Raw genomic sequence first — 18,867 nt, 5'->3', positions numbered from 1 at the left:
AATTCACTTCTAGGTGTTTTTTTTTTTTTTTTTTTTTTTTTTTTTTTTTTTTTTTTTTTTTTCAGTTTTACAGTCCAAGGAGAAATGGACTTCATGGGATTAGAAAAGGCGAAGTTAAGAGTAGCTTTACCAAAGCTTATGTTGTTCCATTACTGAAAGAACCATACAGTTTCATGGAAAGTAATAACAAATTGTTGTTCTCTGGGGCCTTGCCACAGAGATATTTGGCTATCTAGGCTTCAGAAATAGATAAAAAAAAACATTTATTGGTTTCTCTAGCCCAGCAAAGATTTTTGTCTATACAGTTCTTGTGTTAACTAACCTATTTATTGAAGTTTTGGTTAAATAATCTAAATGATTTGGCAAAGAATTATTACATATCTGCTGTTCCAAGAATGATATAATAGGATGCTTTATCTTCTTCTTCCTTGCTGGAGTTTCTGGCATATAGAATCTAGTTACCTGTGCTATACACTGGCAAAAAACTGTTGGTTTGTTTTCAAGTATTTTCCTTTCTGTCTAGATTTAGACTAAGCATAGACTTAGATTACTATGCTGGCAGGTCTCAGTACAAAAACTTGCATTAATAAGGTTCAAATTACTCTCAATTCAAATAATACATAAAGGACTTAGGTAGAACTGTGAATGTTGGCATACTGGTAATCAGTTAAGTTTTGATATTTTAGTTCTTTTGAAATACCATAAAAATCAATGATAGCATTACTTGAATAGGAATTTAAGAAAAGGTTTTATTATGACTCAAAAATAAATAAATCTCAGAATATTAAAGCAAGCATTTTCCTTAGCTTTGTAAAACTCTGCATATAACTGATTAAATGAAGGCTCTCAGAGGAAGGGAAGAATAAAGAATTACAGCAAATAGAAAAGCATACAAAAGTCCCCTTTGTATTATTAGTGCCACTGAGATTCTAATTAGCACACATGGATTCTTCCTCATAAAATGTGAAAGCTGTGTTTTTGTAGCTTTAAGGATAATTGCACACTAAAAATGAACTACAAGTGGGGAAAAAGAAAAACCCACAAAAATCCCACTAAAATATTCTGGTATCATAATTTCTGTGCCCAAAGGATTGTTTATGCCACTTGCACTCTGATCTAATCAGCAGTAACCTGACCTTCTTTCCCCAGAAACATTGAGAGATCTTGTTGCTATTTATAATTATTTTTGATATCTCAAAATAAAAGCAGCATGCAGAGTTATAAAACTCATGAAATAAAATTGGCTTAAGTCATACAGAATTATAAAAATATTTATATTCCTTAAACTGTCTTTCTAAAGCAGTTCAATATGCTTCCATATAAATACATAGGAGAGCAAACTTTAAAGAAATATATATATGTTCACAGGAATAAACACACACCAAGTGACAGTACTAAGCCATAGATGGGTGGGGGTTTTGGTTCACAGCAAGGAGTGGCACTGTCTCTGTGCTTTTGAAGGTATCCTGTCGTTTACTGCAAGTGCTGTAAAATTAGCAGAAAATGCTGATTCACTTTCTATTCATTTCTTTATTTTTGCTTCAGTTTGAATTGTTAGGTTAGGAAAGGTTAGGAAGTGTAAATCGATGAGATAATTCTGGTCATGGTAGTATAGAGGTTTCTCAGTTAAAATTTGTTTTTGTCTATTTTTTTTCTCTTTTTAGTTTCTTGGTAAAGTGAGCCATTCAAAAACCAAGTGTCCATGTGACTGTATAAGCTGAGTTGGGAGCAATGCTCTTCAGAAGGAAGGAAGGTTTTAATATGTCTGAATATTCTATCATACGAGCTGGTCATACTAACTGCCGAACATTCAGGTGTGTGACCTGTTACGATCCTCTCTCCTGACTCATTAAGAAAAAATGAGTCTTTTTATGTCAGTCACTTCCAAATGCCATTTCTGCCTATCCTTTTGTCTCTAGAGAGATATTATGAGACTTGAGGCCTTTTACTTTCTTTCAAGCATTTTTTGTACTGAGATTGCCCTTTTCTACACGTCTACTTTATTCTTCCAAATGTGTCAAATGCTTAGAGGTTAGGGGAATCATAAATGCAAGCAAGCTACATGCTAGCCATACAGAGCATGAAGGTCAGTACTGTTTCTCACACTGGGATTACAGGGTCCCATTAGGCACTTTAGCAATCTGATCTAGTTGCTATCAGAAAAGTCAATATTTGCATTTTGTTGAATATGCATGCCCACTAGTGTTTGGAAAAAGAGCTATTTGGTATCTCTGCTTGTATGATTATCTTGTTTGCATTCACAAGATACTATCTGCAAGTCCTCTAATGATTCAAAGACAACACTGTACGGAGTTATTTCATTATAAGGATTAATTCTTTGCTATTCTAATTTAAACAGGCTTAGAATTTGATGTTCTATAATTTCAGCTAGAGCGCTAGAAGGGCAACTTGAGGGAAATTAGGGAAAAAACTTTTACATGTAGAATGTTAAGCACACCCAGCAAAGCTATTATTTTAGTTTGTAGAATGTTTATTTATTACTTTACTAAGAACCCTGGAATCACATGTGTTATATTGAGAAACGTTAATTTATCTGCAGATATTAATGTGACAGCCTTCTGCTTTTTAAGAGATATAAAATTATCTAATCAAAGTAGTTCCCATTAAAAAAAAACTTTGAAGTTGTGCAATTGTGTTTTATAGGCAGCAGAGTCAAAATGTGTTCTGTAAAGGCAGCATCTTGCATGCATATGTTGAGCCTGATTGACGTTAGTGGTATTCTGAAGCTGTACAGGATTTTGTCTGCAGATAGGGACTTAAATCAGACTATGTCATTCTGAAAGCTTTTATAACACACAAAAATATTTTTTCAAAAATCTATGAAGGTATCAAGCCAGTGCATTTACTAAATTGCTCCCTTTTGCTTTAGAAAATAATGGGTAGAGATCTGCCACTTAAAAATGTGCAGCTCTGTTCAGACTGATTCAGTTCACAAACCTGCTCTTACTTTCTAAATACCAGGTGTGCAGACTGCTATATGACATTATGAAGCCACTTACTGATAGGATGACTTTGCATAAAAATATTCTGAAATCATTAAGCTTGAGTTAGTCTGTGGTGGTCTGTGATCAGTGCAAAAACAGGGCCAAATATCCTGCCATTTTCTTTTGAAACATATACCTGTCTGCTAAATATTTTTACCAGCCAATCTGAGCTTGCATTCATATCCAAGATGACACGTATCAAAGATGGAGCTGAATATCAGATCAACCAAGGTAATGTTTTGAGATACTAGGCCTACATGATCAAGATGGGAGATAAAGTCTGAACAATGGACTAATAACATTATTTAGGACTTCATATTCCCTGGTTTTCTTGAGACTTACAAGCTCCTTTCAGCTCTGCATTGGGTATGTACATGAATGGGATCACACACAGAAGGACCTAGTAAAATCATAACTTTTTGCTCTGTCCTGAAAGCTTTCCAACTTGAGATGGTGATGCTAGTTTGAGAAAGATTTGAAGATACTTCACTAAACAGAGGGGAAAACTTTTCTATAAGTCAGTGACAGGAGATCCTGAATGCTAAATTTAAAATGGCACTTAATCAGTCAAGAAATACAACAGCAGAAGCTGCTGGAGTACTACGACTAAAATGGCATCTGATTGTCCCTTGATTTGAGGGAGCACTCCTGTTGTGAGGTGGTGAAGGCAGCCATAAAACAATAGGGCTAATGTCTGTCGTTTTCAAGTAATGGAGCACGATGCAGTTCAGAAACTGAAAATGACTTTTGTGAAATCTGTGTTCCCTTGGTTATTGGCTCTTTTGTTCATAAGAGCTCAGTGAGATAGGGTTGAACGTTCAGAAATGGGAGCATAAACTCATGTTGCATTAAGTGAATTTGTTCCAGCCATGCAAAGACTTTAGTGAAATGATGGACAGACAGACACCTACCTACTGAGTCTCTGAGTTTATGATCGAGACCTTTACTGTGTATTCATTTCAGTGCTTGTGCTTCAGTATTAATTTCAGAAACTTGGTCGTGGCCAGGGGAGAACAGAAACTGAAGAATGGCTTTAGAATGGAAAGATCTGGAACAGTTCACATGCAGCATTCTGCTTGGCTTTCAAAAGTGTATAAAAATGTCTTCATTGTGGCATATTCCTTTTCATCATTGTTTTCTCATTGCTGTAATAATCTGTAATTCCGGCTTTTTTGTTTCTGTGGGCTTTTAGTTTGGTTGGGTTCTTTTGTATTCCTGATAGAAATGGAACAGAGGATGCCTTGCACCTTTGTTGTTCATCTTCTATACTTCGATGTTTTGTTTTCCTGGAGCTGGTAAGAATGCTGCCCCTCCAAGAATGTCAAACTGATTCTTTGGCTGCTGGGCCAAAATATTTGGCTAGCCTTATACTAAATAAATAAGCAGCCAGTGATAAATAATGGAGGAGTCATTTTCTGCTACTAAATAATGAAATTCCTATAATGAAAAAATAAACCACTCCATTTTATGCTATCTGAAAAATTGATAACTAGTTTGTGGTTTTTACATTATTCAGACTACAGAAAATGTACTAAACATTTGGATTTGATCTGCTTCTTTCTTCAGCAACACAGCCATGAGTGTTATCAGAGTATGTATCATACAAACACAGAAATAATTATTATAGATAAGTATCTGAAAACTGAAGGAATGTTATTTTGGCCCTCAGATTAGTAACAGTGTGATTGTAATGCACATGACAGTGTGAACAGTTCCTGGGAGTTCTTTAAAGTATGCAAGTGTTTATTGCTGCATAGTAAAAGTTTATTAGCTGTTTGTATTTTAATAAATTAATAGTACAGTATGTCCTGTTCTTCCACTAATTATTAATATCTACAAGATTAGGACTACCTTGATGCCAGTTCACATATCACCAAAGACTTGTGTGCTTGACATGCAAATTTACACTGACACATCTTTAAATATGTCTCAAATGCTAGACTTTCTCTTTTGTATTTAGAATATTTTTAAGGTATTGCATTTGCTGATTATTTAGACATCCTGATATCTGGCCGAGATTTGCAGTATTTTATCACACTGAGCAGCTTTGGTGTAAGATACACAAAGGCACACTGTACTTTCATTGCTTGCATTTAATTTTTAGCAAGATCTCAAGAATATATTTATTGTCAGTGGTTTAAAGTTTAGTCCATACAAAACAGACACAACTGCTTTTTTTCACTTTTTTTGTTTTGTTTATTTGTTCAATTTATAAAACTTCATAGTAAGAGTTTGGAAAGATGATGAAATTAAGGAAATAATATCTTGGATGTTACTATTTTTTAAAAATCTTATCAAACAAATTTCTATTCTTTATATAGAAATCTTATGTGTGGTGGAAAATGATTTTTCTAAGCTGCATCACTGTAAATGCAGAAGTGAAGATGTAAGTAGGGAAAAAAATGACATTAAAGAAACTGCTTTATTTGTGTCATAACTTTAATGCCACTTAATATTGTATAAGAAAGTATTTCATGAATGATAACTAAAAATGATTTTACACTTATTTTCAAAGAAAAAATTAATTTTACTAGAAAAAACTGTTAAATAACCAGCTGCTTTAAGCCTGCAAGCACAGAGTGCTAAGCTATAGTAGCTGAATTGAATAATAAAGAAAGAAGTATGGAATTTTAATGTTAGTAGTTCTTGAGCTTATTTGAAATGCCTTGTCACCTTCACCACTTGATTTTCCATTTCTTCCCTCTAAACATGGTGCAAGAGTCATATTATGAAGTGAAGATTATGTTTGCATTTTCTCATGTAAATATTAATATGCAGCTCCAAGATGCGATGGCCTGAATTTCACTCAGGTCTTCAGGTCCTACAACTTTGCCAATAAAATTTGGCCATAAAACAACCCCGACGGTTAGGCAAGACAGGAAGCCAGAGAATTTTACCCTGTCCAGTAATGGGTATTTGGTTTGTTTTAATTCAGCTGTAGGTAACTTATTTGTCAACAAGGTCTGACCACAAATTATTCAGATTACGGTGTTGATTTCACAAAGTAGCTGCACATATTTCATGACTCCATCATTCTGTAATCTTATAAACTAAGTGAAATATCTTTGGCAGCAGTACAACTACTGTTTCTGACTATCTTGAGTGTCATTTCTATATAAAAATTAGTGTCCTGTACCTTCTGATGCAATATGCTCCTGAATGCTCATCCGGATGGTGTAGGTGCTATCTGCTTCTATAGAATTCCACACTTAGCTTAGCACTTAGCTGAAGATTCCTATGTATATGGGTAGCTCAACCTCAGATACTGTAGTCCAGTGGTTCCAAACTGTAGAAATTATTTTTAAACAAGACAGTACTCTTACAAAGCTAGTACATACTTCCAGAGATCTACAAAAGTTGCAGATTTTCTGTAACTCCTAATTACTTCAAACTAAGTGTCATGGAGCACATCCATGTCAAATACCTTATTCATGGAGAAACTGCATTCTATTTAAAAATAAAATAGCATATGTGCATAGACCTTGCTTGTCCTTTCATATCATCAAGAGTATTAGTCTGACAGCTGTTATCTTCTGTAGTTTCTTCTATCAGCTTTTATCATTGTACTTCCTTACTCTGCAATATACTCATTTTTAAGAAACTTAAGATCAAGTCATATTCTTGTGAGCATAGCACGTATTTTGCCAGTTTGATTGCAGAATTTGAACTGAAGAGCTAGTTGCTTTGCCAGATTATGTTTGTAATCCTTCCTTGTACTAAAATAGTACAGACTTTCCTCTCAGAGCAAACCATTAAAATATTTGCAAATCACTAATCTGTTCAGGGATTTGCTGTTGTTTATCTAGGGCAAGTCTACCAGCTAGTGATTCTCCTTAACATTTCTTTATTTGGAAGAAACACTATTATGATTAACAGGAGAATGGTTGGGCAGAGAAGAGTGCAGAAGATAGAAATGAACCACAAAAATGAAAATGGTTAAATGACCTTATAAAGACTCTGAATTTGCTGTGGTTTCAAGCTTTGTGTTCAAAAGAAAAACAAATTCCATAAACTCTCGTGATTCATTTGGACACAGCTGAAATGTCTAATTAGATGTTTCAATATCCATTCATGTAATAGAAAATGACCATGACATTGTTGAAGGTTCATATTACAGCTTAAGATGACTGGAAAAAAGTATAAATTATTTGGTGATGCTGTGTTTTCTTGAGAATCACATATTTTCATAAACTTCAACTTGAAGTTAAGATCTCCTGTTTGTTTACATTAATTTCACTAGCAGGAATCTACATTACTATTTCTTTTTTTGTGGTCTGTGGCACTCTATCACAGGTAGGAGTGGTGATTTTGGTGTTTCCAATTTTAACCTTTGATGGATTTATGGAGTTTTACCTGGAAGTTAATAGAATTTATAAAGATCATTGCTCAGTTTATGATGTTCTATATGAACTTCTCTATTGATAACTGAGCACTAACAGTCAGTATCAGCCTTTGTTATGGAGTTTGGTCTTGGGTGTAAAGTTTAGTTGTATATCAAAAGTAGGATGACTGAATTCACAATAGCAACACAGAGCACAAGTAAGGCAGGAAAGATTATGGAGAAGATGGATGGACTGCTCCTAGCAGCAACCATGACATAGATACAAAGCTGTGCCAAAAATCAAATGATAATGTGCTTCATAGAAATCAAATGTATTCCTTCTCAGAAGCTGTAGAATGTTGCTGCATCCTTAAGTATTTATCATCATGTTCTTGCCTTTAGGGAGATATCTGTAAAAAATGAAAAACTAATAATTATCCAAAAGCTGTTCGTAGCATGTGTTAAAATATTGAATATGGCACATGTTAGTACAGTGAAGCATATGCTTACATTAGCTTAATTATGATCATTGTTACCTGTATGGCTTGAGTGTAATCTCACAGAATTTAAGGCAAAAAAATAACAAAAGCAAACAAACAACGTCCCTCCCCCCCCCCCCACCCAAAACTCAGAAAACAAAGATTTTGAAATAACAATGTAGAAAAGCAACAAAATTTACTAGAGTACTAAACTTACTCAATTTATCATAAGCTAGATAACACGGGTTGTCTACATACCTACAGGTATCAAAATTTTGATTAGTATGAAAAACAGTGGAAAACTTTAAAAACTGGAAACAATTTCCCTTTTCAGATCCAATATATACATACGTAAATATATGTGTGTGTGTGTGTATATTTATTTATTTATTTATTTTCCTATCTGGAATTGGATTGGATATTATACAGATAAAAGCATTTTTAATTTCACTGGTTTGCAAGTATTTGTATGATACATTTTTTTTTTTTTTTTCCCTAGGAGTTGGTTATATTACCCACCACAATAGGGAACATATTTTTTGTATATATTTTGTAGTTAATATGAGTTTTTTTGCCGTATCTACTCTGCTGTCTCTTTTGTTTCATCCTCCACCTACCTGTAGTGATACTAAAAGTTCTCCCAGTTTTGATAGATTCTCTGCATATATATGTTGCTTTCACTTTAAAGCAAACAAACTGTAACATTTAATATTAAATACTTGCAGTTTTCATAAGATAAGGCCACGGAAGCAAACTGCTTTTTTATGCTAACTTTTGGATGCAGAAAATAGATTCCCTTTGTGTAGAAACCAAAAAGCTTAAAAACTGGAAATTAATATGTACTTGGATTTCTTTAGGCAAGTCTTCTGTAGTTACAGTGAGTTCTATATTCATAGTTAACGCATTTTTCAACAGAAATGTGAGGAAGCGTTGTGAATTCTGGAATCTGCTATGCTTTTGTTAGCAATAGTTACAAGACAATATATAGCAAGAATGAATGATTTTTAGGGCAAAACAGTGCTTGTACTCCTCAGCAATGCCACTACTGTCGTGTTGATGATGTACTCAAAGTATACAGTGCACTCTTACACATTCCACACTAATTAGGGAACATGCTGGGAAGTCTGAATTGTACCAAAGTTTCTGGCCATACAAAAAGGAAAGCAGTTAAATGAGGGAACATGAAGGATCTGTTTCTTTCTTCTATCTGAAAGAGTTTTGTAGCTTTAACTTTCCTGTGTTCTGCCATCTACCTTGTTAACTCCAGATTTGCTCCTGTGACCCACAAATGAATGTTCATCCCTCTGATTTGAGCAGATATACACCTGTAAGCCTAGTCACAATGAGATCACAAGGAATATATATAATAGTATATATAGGAATATATATAATAGTATATATAGGAATATATATAATAGTGTGTGTATATATATATATATATATTTTTTTTTTTTCCTGAGGAGAACTTAGAAAACTTTGAAGGATTTTACATTTGTGTGCAGAGAAAACTGAAGATCAGACGGAGGAACTTCCTAGACTGACATATGACTTCTAGTACAGCTTTCAACAGTAGTTTTTCAGTGAGTGATTTCACAACTGATGGTATAAAAAAAGTGTTATCTACCTTAAACACTAAAGGATAAACTCAGCCTTCCTGCAATTTCAGGCTTCAAAAGTTTGATGCTAGTGTTTACAACATATTCAAGTTCTTCTGCTGCATTACTCCAATCTACTTGGGTCTCTTTCCATCATCTTCTTTTGAAGAACAATGTGCATTTCATCTATTTTAGCGTGATCAGGATCACACTTAATGTGCAGTGATTTTAAATAGCATCAGGCTTATGGCATTTTCTTTCTACCAGAGATAAGATGTAAATTCTATATCATGCCTACACAAAAGAAAAATGAACAATGGGTACTTATTAACGCATAGCACGAACATTGCCCACAGGACCCACCTGTGATTCAACTACAGGTTACAGAGATGAGTGAATTTTAGGATGCATGCGGTCATGTGGTTGTAGCTGCTGTAGCTATGAAATTCCCACACTTTCAATGAGTCGTAGCTAAAACAGTTTAGCTACCTACACACTCTCAGATATTGCAAGAGTTTGGGTTTTAATGCTGGTAATCACAGCTAGTTGGAAGAGGCTCCAAGTAATAAATCTTGAAGGAAAATTATAAACCAAATCATACACTACTGAATGTAACTAGCAATTAAGTAAGGAAAAATAAAAAATTACAAAAAAAATCAAGTGACAGTGCTGAATTGAGCTCATCTTGTATTCATAATACAGTGACTGCCCTTTCATGAGTGTAGCGTAACTGTTTGCTAGCATTAGGGATGTCATTCTTCCTTATATAGTTTGTACTTTAATAGTTGGCTCTGTCAGGAAGTAAATTAGCTACTTCCTTGTCACCACATCATTAACACTTGATTAACTGCCTGAGTATGCCTTATATTTTTCTTTCTTAGTCATTTTACCTAGAAAATGGAGCTTATGCAGCTAACTATTCTTCTGTCAGACCTCTTATAATAGCTATTTTAAGTCCTTGATCAGATTGATTAAACTCTTAGGGATCAATAGGAGTCTCAGAAATACATTTAACAAGTTTTGTAGAAGTCAGCAACTTGGGAGAAAAAAGAAAGAAAAGGAGTACTTAGTATCTCTTTGAGAGAAGAAAAAGCGTATTCGTACTATGTCTGTGCATACATAATAGCAGGCCTATCACCATGTGCATAATAAACTGTCAGCTGGCATTTGTATCTGGCCCAGTGACTACGTGTTCTTCCTGTAGTCTTGGGGCATGTTATAGGAGACGTGCATTTAATGTCAGAGAGGAGAATATCTGGGGACAAAAGAAGTAAAGGGCAAAGATGGGAGGTATAAGAAAAATATGTAAGAAAACATTGCTTTTTAAAAATTATTGCCATTTTCTCAGTAAAGAAACAGTCGAAGTTAATAAAGGAAAGAAAAGAAACTGAACATCAGTTATACTTTAATTGAGAACAAAGAGCCCACTGCAACGTATACCTCAGATGTGGTATAGGATAACATTCAGGATTTAAATTTTTATGTAGTATTTGATCTTAATACAAGCATATATAAGAACCTTTACATTCATTTCTTTACATTTATCCAAGGCCTGAATTAGATGGGCTTTGAATACCTGCTTCAAATATTTATTAGCCAATGGAACAGAGGGTTAGATGCCCTTCTTACCTACCTGGTTTCCACATTTTCCTTAGTGTAAAAACCTACACGGACAGCTCAGTACTGATCCATAAAGTGATGTGAGCTTCTTTGTTTTACAGTAATGGCCAAATAGAATTCCTGGTGCTTACAGAACTTCGTACCATGGCTTAAGTCCACCTTCTGACTCATTTGTATTAAATGATGCCTAGTTATTTTAAATGTTATTCAAAGTCATCTAGTGTCAGATTGCATGCAGTGCTGCTGTAATAGCACTTCATTATTTAGAAAGAATGTGTTTTCTAAGTAAGTAAATAGTTACTGTGGTTTTAATATGTTGTTTATGCATTAGTGTGTAGGAACAGTTACAACGGTAAAATATTCTGTAGGAGAACTAAGTTAATAAAATTCTTCTTACCATTCAGCAAATGCACACAAAAATTATCTTGGAGTGGGTGACGATGGCATGTTTTCCAGTTTAACTTGAAAGAAATAGTAGATGATATTTAGGACATGTCATTATCTAAACATGGAGTAGAAGACATGGGGAAAAATGATAAGAAAGAAGTGCTGGGTTCTTACTTGAGGACTAATAAAGCAGGATTCTTTTTGAAAGTATTGCAAATGATAGAAGAGATATGCACATGCATTAGTTCACAATGAGCTATATTAATCATTTTTCTTTTCTAAAATGACACTAGAAAGAACACTGATTTCACTGCCAGAGGGTGGAAGAGATGAGGGCTCTGTACAGACTATGAGACTCCTGTACTCTGTCATCTTGTCATCAGTTTTTTTGTGTGGTTAAAACAACCTCTAGGTGTGCCCTCTATGAAGAAGCTTTTACTACTGAGTACTGTAAATGCAAATAGTATTAATGAAAAGCAAGCTATGAAGGGAATAGGAACTGCTTTCTAATAAGGACAAGACAGCGCTATTTCAGACATGTATGTCAAAAAGTTTCTTGATAAGGAGAAAAATCAAAGGTATTCTCAATGAACTTTAACTTTTAGACCGAAGTTTCTTGTTCTCTCATGTTTCAGAGAAGCATCAATATTCTGTGGTGAGGGTGAACTGAGACTTCTTGGAACATACTTAAAATTTGTTCAGGGCTTAGGGGATTTTTTTTTTCTATTTTTTTATTTTTTTATTTTTTTTTGGTTATCAGTGTATGGGAAACTGTTGATCACAGCCTGAACTTCTGATTAATCATCTGAGGCAAGTGACAGGTGAAGGTAATTCAGCTGTGCTCCCAGAAGGCGTGGTGCTTGACTCCACCTCTCTTAGATCCCATTTAAGGGCTGACCACAACTAAGGCAGTATTTCTTTCTGGAGATTGCTCCTGTGTGGAGTTTCTACAGTGAGCCTTAATGTTGGTGAGCATCTCAACTGTGAGCCTCAACATTGGTGAGTCTTTCCTATATAACCTCTGGCTATCCATCTACTTTACCTTTGTATAATTTCAGCTGTACAGTCTGTAATACACTGTATTGCCACCAAGAACTTCAAATTCAAGTTGATTTAGTACCTTGTATTTTCAGAAAAACTCAAACTTTTTTTTGTTAGCCTGAACCACCTGGTCAGTTTTTTGATTGAATATCATCCTATGGGTCTCTCCCAGCACACCCCCCCACCCCCAAACCATTTTTTATTTCCTTATTAAAAAAAAATACTGCACCACTAAAAACCATGCAACCAAATTTGGGAAGAACATAGTTTTCTATTCAGCTTCTTTTAAGGTGATTTCTAGTCAATCAATGAATAGCATAAAGCATCTGAGATGGCTTCTACTGTAACTAGCATTTTTAATCACATGCTGGAAAACATGTGATGAGAGTTGAAAATCTGAAGTTCATATCCTCTCTGGCAGGAAAAAATTGTTTTCTTATTCACCAGAGAACTTGATTCTTTAATATCTTTTCTAGGTTTTTTGTTTTTTTTGTTTTTTTTTTTCTTTTGTTTTTTCCTAAAAAAAAAAAAACCCAAAGGATTCTAATGATCTCATGTATGGAAGAACTGATTTCTGAACACTGACTTTCTGTTGTACTTTCTTGTTGCTAAATATACCATGTTATTTCAGTAGAAGTTCTTTTTTGGTTATATGGGATCACATTCTGTATACTACAAAGACTAGACAGTGCTAAGTAATCTAAACTCAGCATAAGAACAGCTATAGCATTGTAACATATTATTTAACTGACATATATGTCATATAGTTGTGCCCTTTAGTTAGTATACTAATAGTATTTAGTTTATGAAGGCTCCGCCCACTGATTTTTCAGGGCTCTCTTTTCTCAATGTCCTTACTGTTGTTTGCTTAAGTTATTAGGAAAAAATGCAGCTCACTCTTTAATGATTAATATTTCCTTCTTCAGCTGCACTGAGCTGACACTTAAGCACAATTAACACATCAGTATGTTTTGTAGTTGAACTTTTGACCCCACAAAATATCCGACTTTAGACTTTGTATTATAGATTGAAACTCAACTTTATAGATGTGTCATTTTACAATGAAGTTCTGTAAAGAGAATTTGCAGCAATTCCTCTTAAGCTTGAAACTGTTTCACATCCTCCAAGACCAGAGGTTGACTTGTCTATACATTGCTGAAAAATCGTTCTGAATCTAGTCTTTTAAATAAAGTCAGAAGCATCCTGCCCTGTATCTTCTGCTCTCTCTCTGTAAATTAACACTGTTTAGTTTTTAAGATGTGATATGTTCTATTTCTCCTCACTATATAAGTCATACATATTGTGTATGCGCACTTCTTGCGCAAAGGCATTACAAAATGTATTCCAAAAATCTCCTTTGTCAATGCATTTTGTCCAAGTGCCGTTATCAGGATGATGGGCCTAGGTAGACCACAACAGAAAGAAGGTGTTTTTTTTGAGTGTGGTAAAACACCGGAAGTTGTCAGAAACAAATTCTTTTGCCTCACATTTTACTTTCCTTTGATATTTTCCCTTTTTCAGAATGTCACACTTTTTTTTTTTTTTAAATACTATGAAGAATTTTGTGTGTTAGTACATCAATTGTACAGTCGCTTAAAACTCTCAATTTACATAGTAGTTGGATACATACGGTAATGGATTGATATAGAGTTATTTGCTTGGCAGTAGACACGCGTCATCAGACTCGTTCATAAAATACATTGTTCAGCTTAGAGTCAGATTATGTAGATGTTTATTGTTGAAAAGACTGACAGCACTAGAAATACAATAAATCCACATTTTTAATGTTATTTCAGTTATTTTGTGGATGCTATATAAGATGAATTATGATTTTTTTAGTGTGTTTTTGCAATGCTGTCCTTTAAAGAGTAGATTTCATTTTAGAGCAAATCTCATTTCTCCTCATAATTTTATGTATTTAACACTTCATCACTCTACTGCTTTCTGTTCCAGCTTTCATAGACCTTTTTTCTCTTATTTGTTCACATGCCTTTAATATTTAGTGTCTTTTTTTCCCCTATTGGCTGTTTGTTAGAAAAGCTACATTTCTAATTAGATCATGTTAGGATGGTTCAAAAATATTAGTGGTAAAATTAACAAGGAGCTTATTTAGATAACCACTAATTTTACAATCTTCCTTTTAGCATAGGGGAGATGTAGGAGGGATAGCCTTGCCTCATCTTTCATATCTTGCCACTTCTTTTTTTTTTAAATGAAGTGCCATGATTGAAGGAATTCATCATACATAGAAAATCTCATCATCTCAAGAACCAATTTCTACTGTTTTCTCCAAGACTCTTAAGGTAACATTTTCTCTGCCTGGAGAAGATATACAGTCTATTCAAGGCCTAGAATTTACACCTGACTGAATTAATATGCAAAAAAAAAAAAAAAAGAAAGAAAAGCATAAAATGTGAAATACTGGTAAAGTTAGGAGAGATGAAAAATACAGGAACTATGTTTCCCATGGTTCTGAAGATGTATTAAAAACAAAACAGAAACCCGTATTCATGCATTACATTACATTGTAAAATCAATTTTCCTTTTTTGGCACTGAAGAGGATTAAGCTTACCCTTCAATATAAGGCTTGTGGTGTATTTTGTTTTGCTGTTGCTTTATTATTCAGTTCCCTCATTTTCATGGAGTAATCTAAAGTAGAATTATTTTCCTTGTGATCACAGAATGCTTTGCACAGTTAAGTAGATACAATTTTAACATGTTTAAAATTACAGCAGGTTAAAAAGTGAATGGTTCTGGTTTTACTGGGTAAACCAAGTAAAACTGATCAGATGTTTTCACAGTTTCTTTAGCTCTGTTTCACGTATACCCAACCCTCAGATGAAAATTTAGGAACTTATTACATACCTGGGATGTTTCACTTTTCAAAAATATGTCTTTGAAACTTCCTTCAAGATCAATTATGACAAATCCACTTTTAAAGCATTAGATGGACTGATTTTTTTCCACCTGACAACTACCCCCAAGAAATCCAATCTCAAGGGAAGGTTTTTTCTTTTTCCCGCACACTGAAGCAAAGAAAATAAATTTGAGGTGTTAAGAACGATCTTGAGACTAAGTTCAGAACTGAGAAACAGGAGAATGTGCCCTTTTTGATCATCAGATCATAGAGATTGAATAGAAAATGGTGAGAACAAAGAGACACTTTCACCTCTTTCCTTTTTGTCTGTGTGCAGTATTTTGTATTCAGGATTCTGTTAGATATTGCTATGAAATTGTATAGTACTTTAGACTGAAAAGCAATAAAGTAATGAGAAACTTCAAAATGTTTCCCATTTTATCAAAAAATTGATGTTAACCAATAATGCAAATTAGAAAAAAAAATAGTAAGCACCTTTTATCAGTTGTTTTGTTAAGTTCCATGTGAACCTTGATTTCTCTGAGTATTATATTTATATAAATCCATTGATCACCATATATGACTTCCTTAAGGAACGTAGCTTACTCTGCTTAAATAATAGAAAAGGTTGCTCTTGAGCTATCTGTTCATGTCTATACTTCCCTTTTTTTCTATAAACAGAAACATCAGGACTTCTCATTTTTTGCAGTCCTGAAGTTTAGCAAATGTTCATCAAAAATGAGGATTCCACTGGCATGAAACTAAAAAATATGACAAAATATAACAAAACTCAGGCCCTGTAAACATGTCAGTTTTAGTCATAAGTACTTTCTGTGTTAAATGCAGAAATTATGTGAGATCAATATAACTTCAGGTGGTTCAATTTGCGCTTGGCTCAGTCATTCTGATCTTGTGTCTTTGCATGCAGTTTGAGTATTCTGCATAACACTACAATTATACTTTCTCAGTTGCAATTGTTTTATGAAAGCCTAAGCAAAAAGACAATGTTTCTTACAGATATTTGGATGCCTGTGCAACAACTAGAAAGACAGACTGGGGTAATTAGAAAGTACTGCCATATCTATTAACAGTTGCTTTGTTTAATAGTTCATTATTAAACAGTTAAAATCAATAGCACTTGTGTCAAATCGTTAGAGGCTAGCTCACTACTGAGAACCAACACAGATATGTAAATCTTCTTAAATATTCAGGAAAACTTTAAAAAAAAAATAAAAATTAGAAAGGCTTTAAAGTTAGCACGACTCACTTCAACTATAATTCATTTTTAGCATTGCTATGTATTTTTTCTCGGGAAAAATATTTTAAAGATCTTTTCCTCTCTCTAGAAATGTTCTACCCTTGAATGTGTTTGATTTTGTTTATTTGTTGTTAATGGAAGAGAGAGAAAAGAAAAAGAAGATTTTCATATTACAGGGTCTCAAGCTGCTGATGTTACTGAATTTCTAACTCTTATTCTGTAAGATCAAAAGAAGATCAGCATAGAAAAACAAGAAAATAAGGAAATCTATGGCAGAAAATACACCTGCCTCTGGGGAGGTTTCAATTGCACTTGGTTTGCAACGTTTTCCAACCCCAACAAAAGCATAAAGAGACAAGGTAATATTCAGCAGCTTAACAGAGAGCTACTCCCGGGGGTGGTAGGGTGGCAAACTCTACTTGAATCCTCATTACCAAGGCAACTATTAGAGCATCCACTCCCTAAATACCCTGGCTGTATATGCAATAGCAGAAGGCAACAAGGCAGTGTTTAACAAGATAAGCAAGGTCATTCATGGAAATCGGGGGCACTTAGTTTCAGGAATAGAACAATTTATTGTAAACTGTTTGCGTTCCCCCATCTAAGATGAGCAAGATTACCAACAGGCAACTACCAAGAACTAGTTGCCTGTTCGGGCTGTGATTTGTATTTTTCCACACAGTATGTTTGTCAGACTTTATCTGCTTAGTTTCTGTCACAGTGTTCATCAGCAGCACTAAAAGAGTTCTGCGGGTAGTGCAGAAGGAAACATGTAATTAAGAGTGATAAACTTGTCAATTAACAGTGAGTGAGTCAAGCTATAAGGAAGCACTTAGCAGTTTCGGCTGGTATCACTACCTTGAAAATCTTTTGTGGTTGTTTTTACTGTAGCTTGCACGTAACAAATTATATAGGAGTGTGTGCCTCCATGTATCTGAAAAAGAAATCAGTTTGTCTTGATTGTACTGTAGAATTAGCAAACCTTGGAATTTTTTGCTTGCTGGAATTAGTTTGTTATACTCCTGTTAATGCAACCTTACTGCAAAGGCAACTGTCCTCCAGAAGTATTTTCTCATGAAGAGAAATATAGGATAGAAAGAGGTGAGAAGGAGGGGAGGAACATAAACTTGAGTTAAATGCTTGTGTGTCATGGCACAAATACTCAGATAAAATCACTCCATCCTCATACAGTTAAGATCTGCTGAAACAGATTTGGACAGTATATACTTATGAATGTTCCTTACCTGGCTATCAAATTCAAGTAGAAAATTAGAAAAAAAATATAAAGGAAATAAAAAACATTTTTTCCTAGGTGACAGGATTTCAAATTATTTTTTGAGGAAAGCTGTATGTGAACTCCAGAGAGCTGCACATGCAAATATATTAAGCATAATTTTGCTAGATGTTAGAGCACTAACAGAATTCTATGAAACTCCTGAGTCCATCTGTAGCAGCACTAATTAGTCTGTCATTTACCTTTGGGTGTACATTTAAGAAATTACACTGTGTATAAAAAATGGATGAGCTTAAGGACACATTTAAGGTCCAGTTTGTGCCAGCTAATGTGATTCAAACTATACTGGCATCCAGTTTTTTTCAGAAACAAGTATTGCAATTTATGGATTAAAGAGAAATGCATACCCATTCCTATTTGTTCCTTCCTTTATTTTCAGTGGACCATAGCATTGTGCAACTTCATCTGCTCACAGGATGAAGTTAGACACTAAAATAAGCTCTGCCATGATTTAAAGTGTCTGTGAGAACTATATGAATGTTACCCTTCATTGCAGCAATAGGAAGAAAATAATACTGTTTTCAGCTATGCCTGTTTGTAAGGGCAAATGGTGCAAAGGTGTAATTAATTGGTGTTCAGAAAACTTCATTAAGTTTAGTGGATCATTTGAGTAATTTTAATGTAATTAGTCACATCACACGGATCTCAGAATTCTTTACCAATTTACAAACTGTTGTGCTGATGACCCTTAAGCACGGAGAAAATAGATTTTTGCATTATAATTGCAGTCACTGGACTAAAATCTGTTATAAAAATATGTAAATAATTAGTTACAAAAAAACATTGAAACCAAAATAAGTGTTTGCACTGAAATGTTTCTTACAGTTGTCAGGTATAAGCATGATGTGCTGACCTGCAGTAATTTGCAATTTGGTATAATAGAGTTTAAATTTAGTTGCCCAAAGTGCTTATTCCCACAGCAGGGTTTGTTTCTATGCTTTAAAAAGCAAATTGATGCCCATGTGTCACATTTCATAAATTTCTTGAAGTCACTAAGGAAAGTATGATG

The 18,867-nt window shown here is 34.2% G+C and overlaps 1 protein-coding gene across 4 annotated transcripts in view; it reads left to right on the top strand.

The window, feature by feature from the left end:
* The window catches only part of FSTL5 (follistatin like 5), a 243,654-nt gene that overhangs the window by 70,352 nt on the left and 154,435 nt on the right, over positions 1 to 18,867 (top strand). Inside the window, exon 1 of one of the 4 annotated variants that reach the window (XM_015861001.2) lies at positions 12,336 to 12,406. The exons of the other annotated variants lie outside the window; for them this stretch is intronic. Coding sequence (XP_015716487.1) covers positions 12,370 to 12,406 — 37 coding nt within the window. The 5' untranslated portion in view covers positions 12,336 to 12,369. Of the gene's footprint in view, positions 1 to 12,335; positions 12,407 to 18,867 lie in introns of those variants that run through there. 4 annotated transcript variants of the gene reach the window in all.

Source organism: Coturnix japonica, chromosome 4 (assembly GCF_001577835.2).
Source record: "Coturnix japonica isolate 7356 chromosome 4, Coturnix japonica 2.1, whole genome shotgun sequence".
In the NCBI taxonomy this organism is placed as follows: domain Eukaryota; kingdom Metazoa; phylum Chordata; class Aves; order Galliformes; family Phasianidae; genus Coturnix; species Coturnix japonica.
Note: the sequence above shows the minus strand (reverse complement) of the source record. Positions and strands in the feature narration are given on the sequence as shown.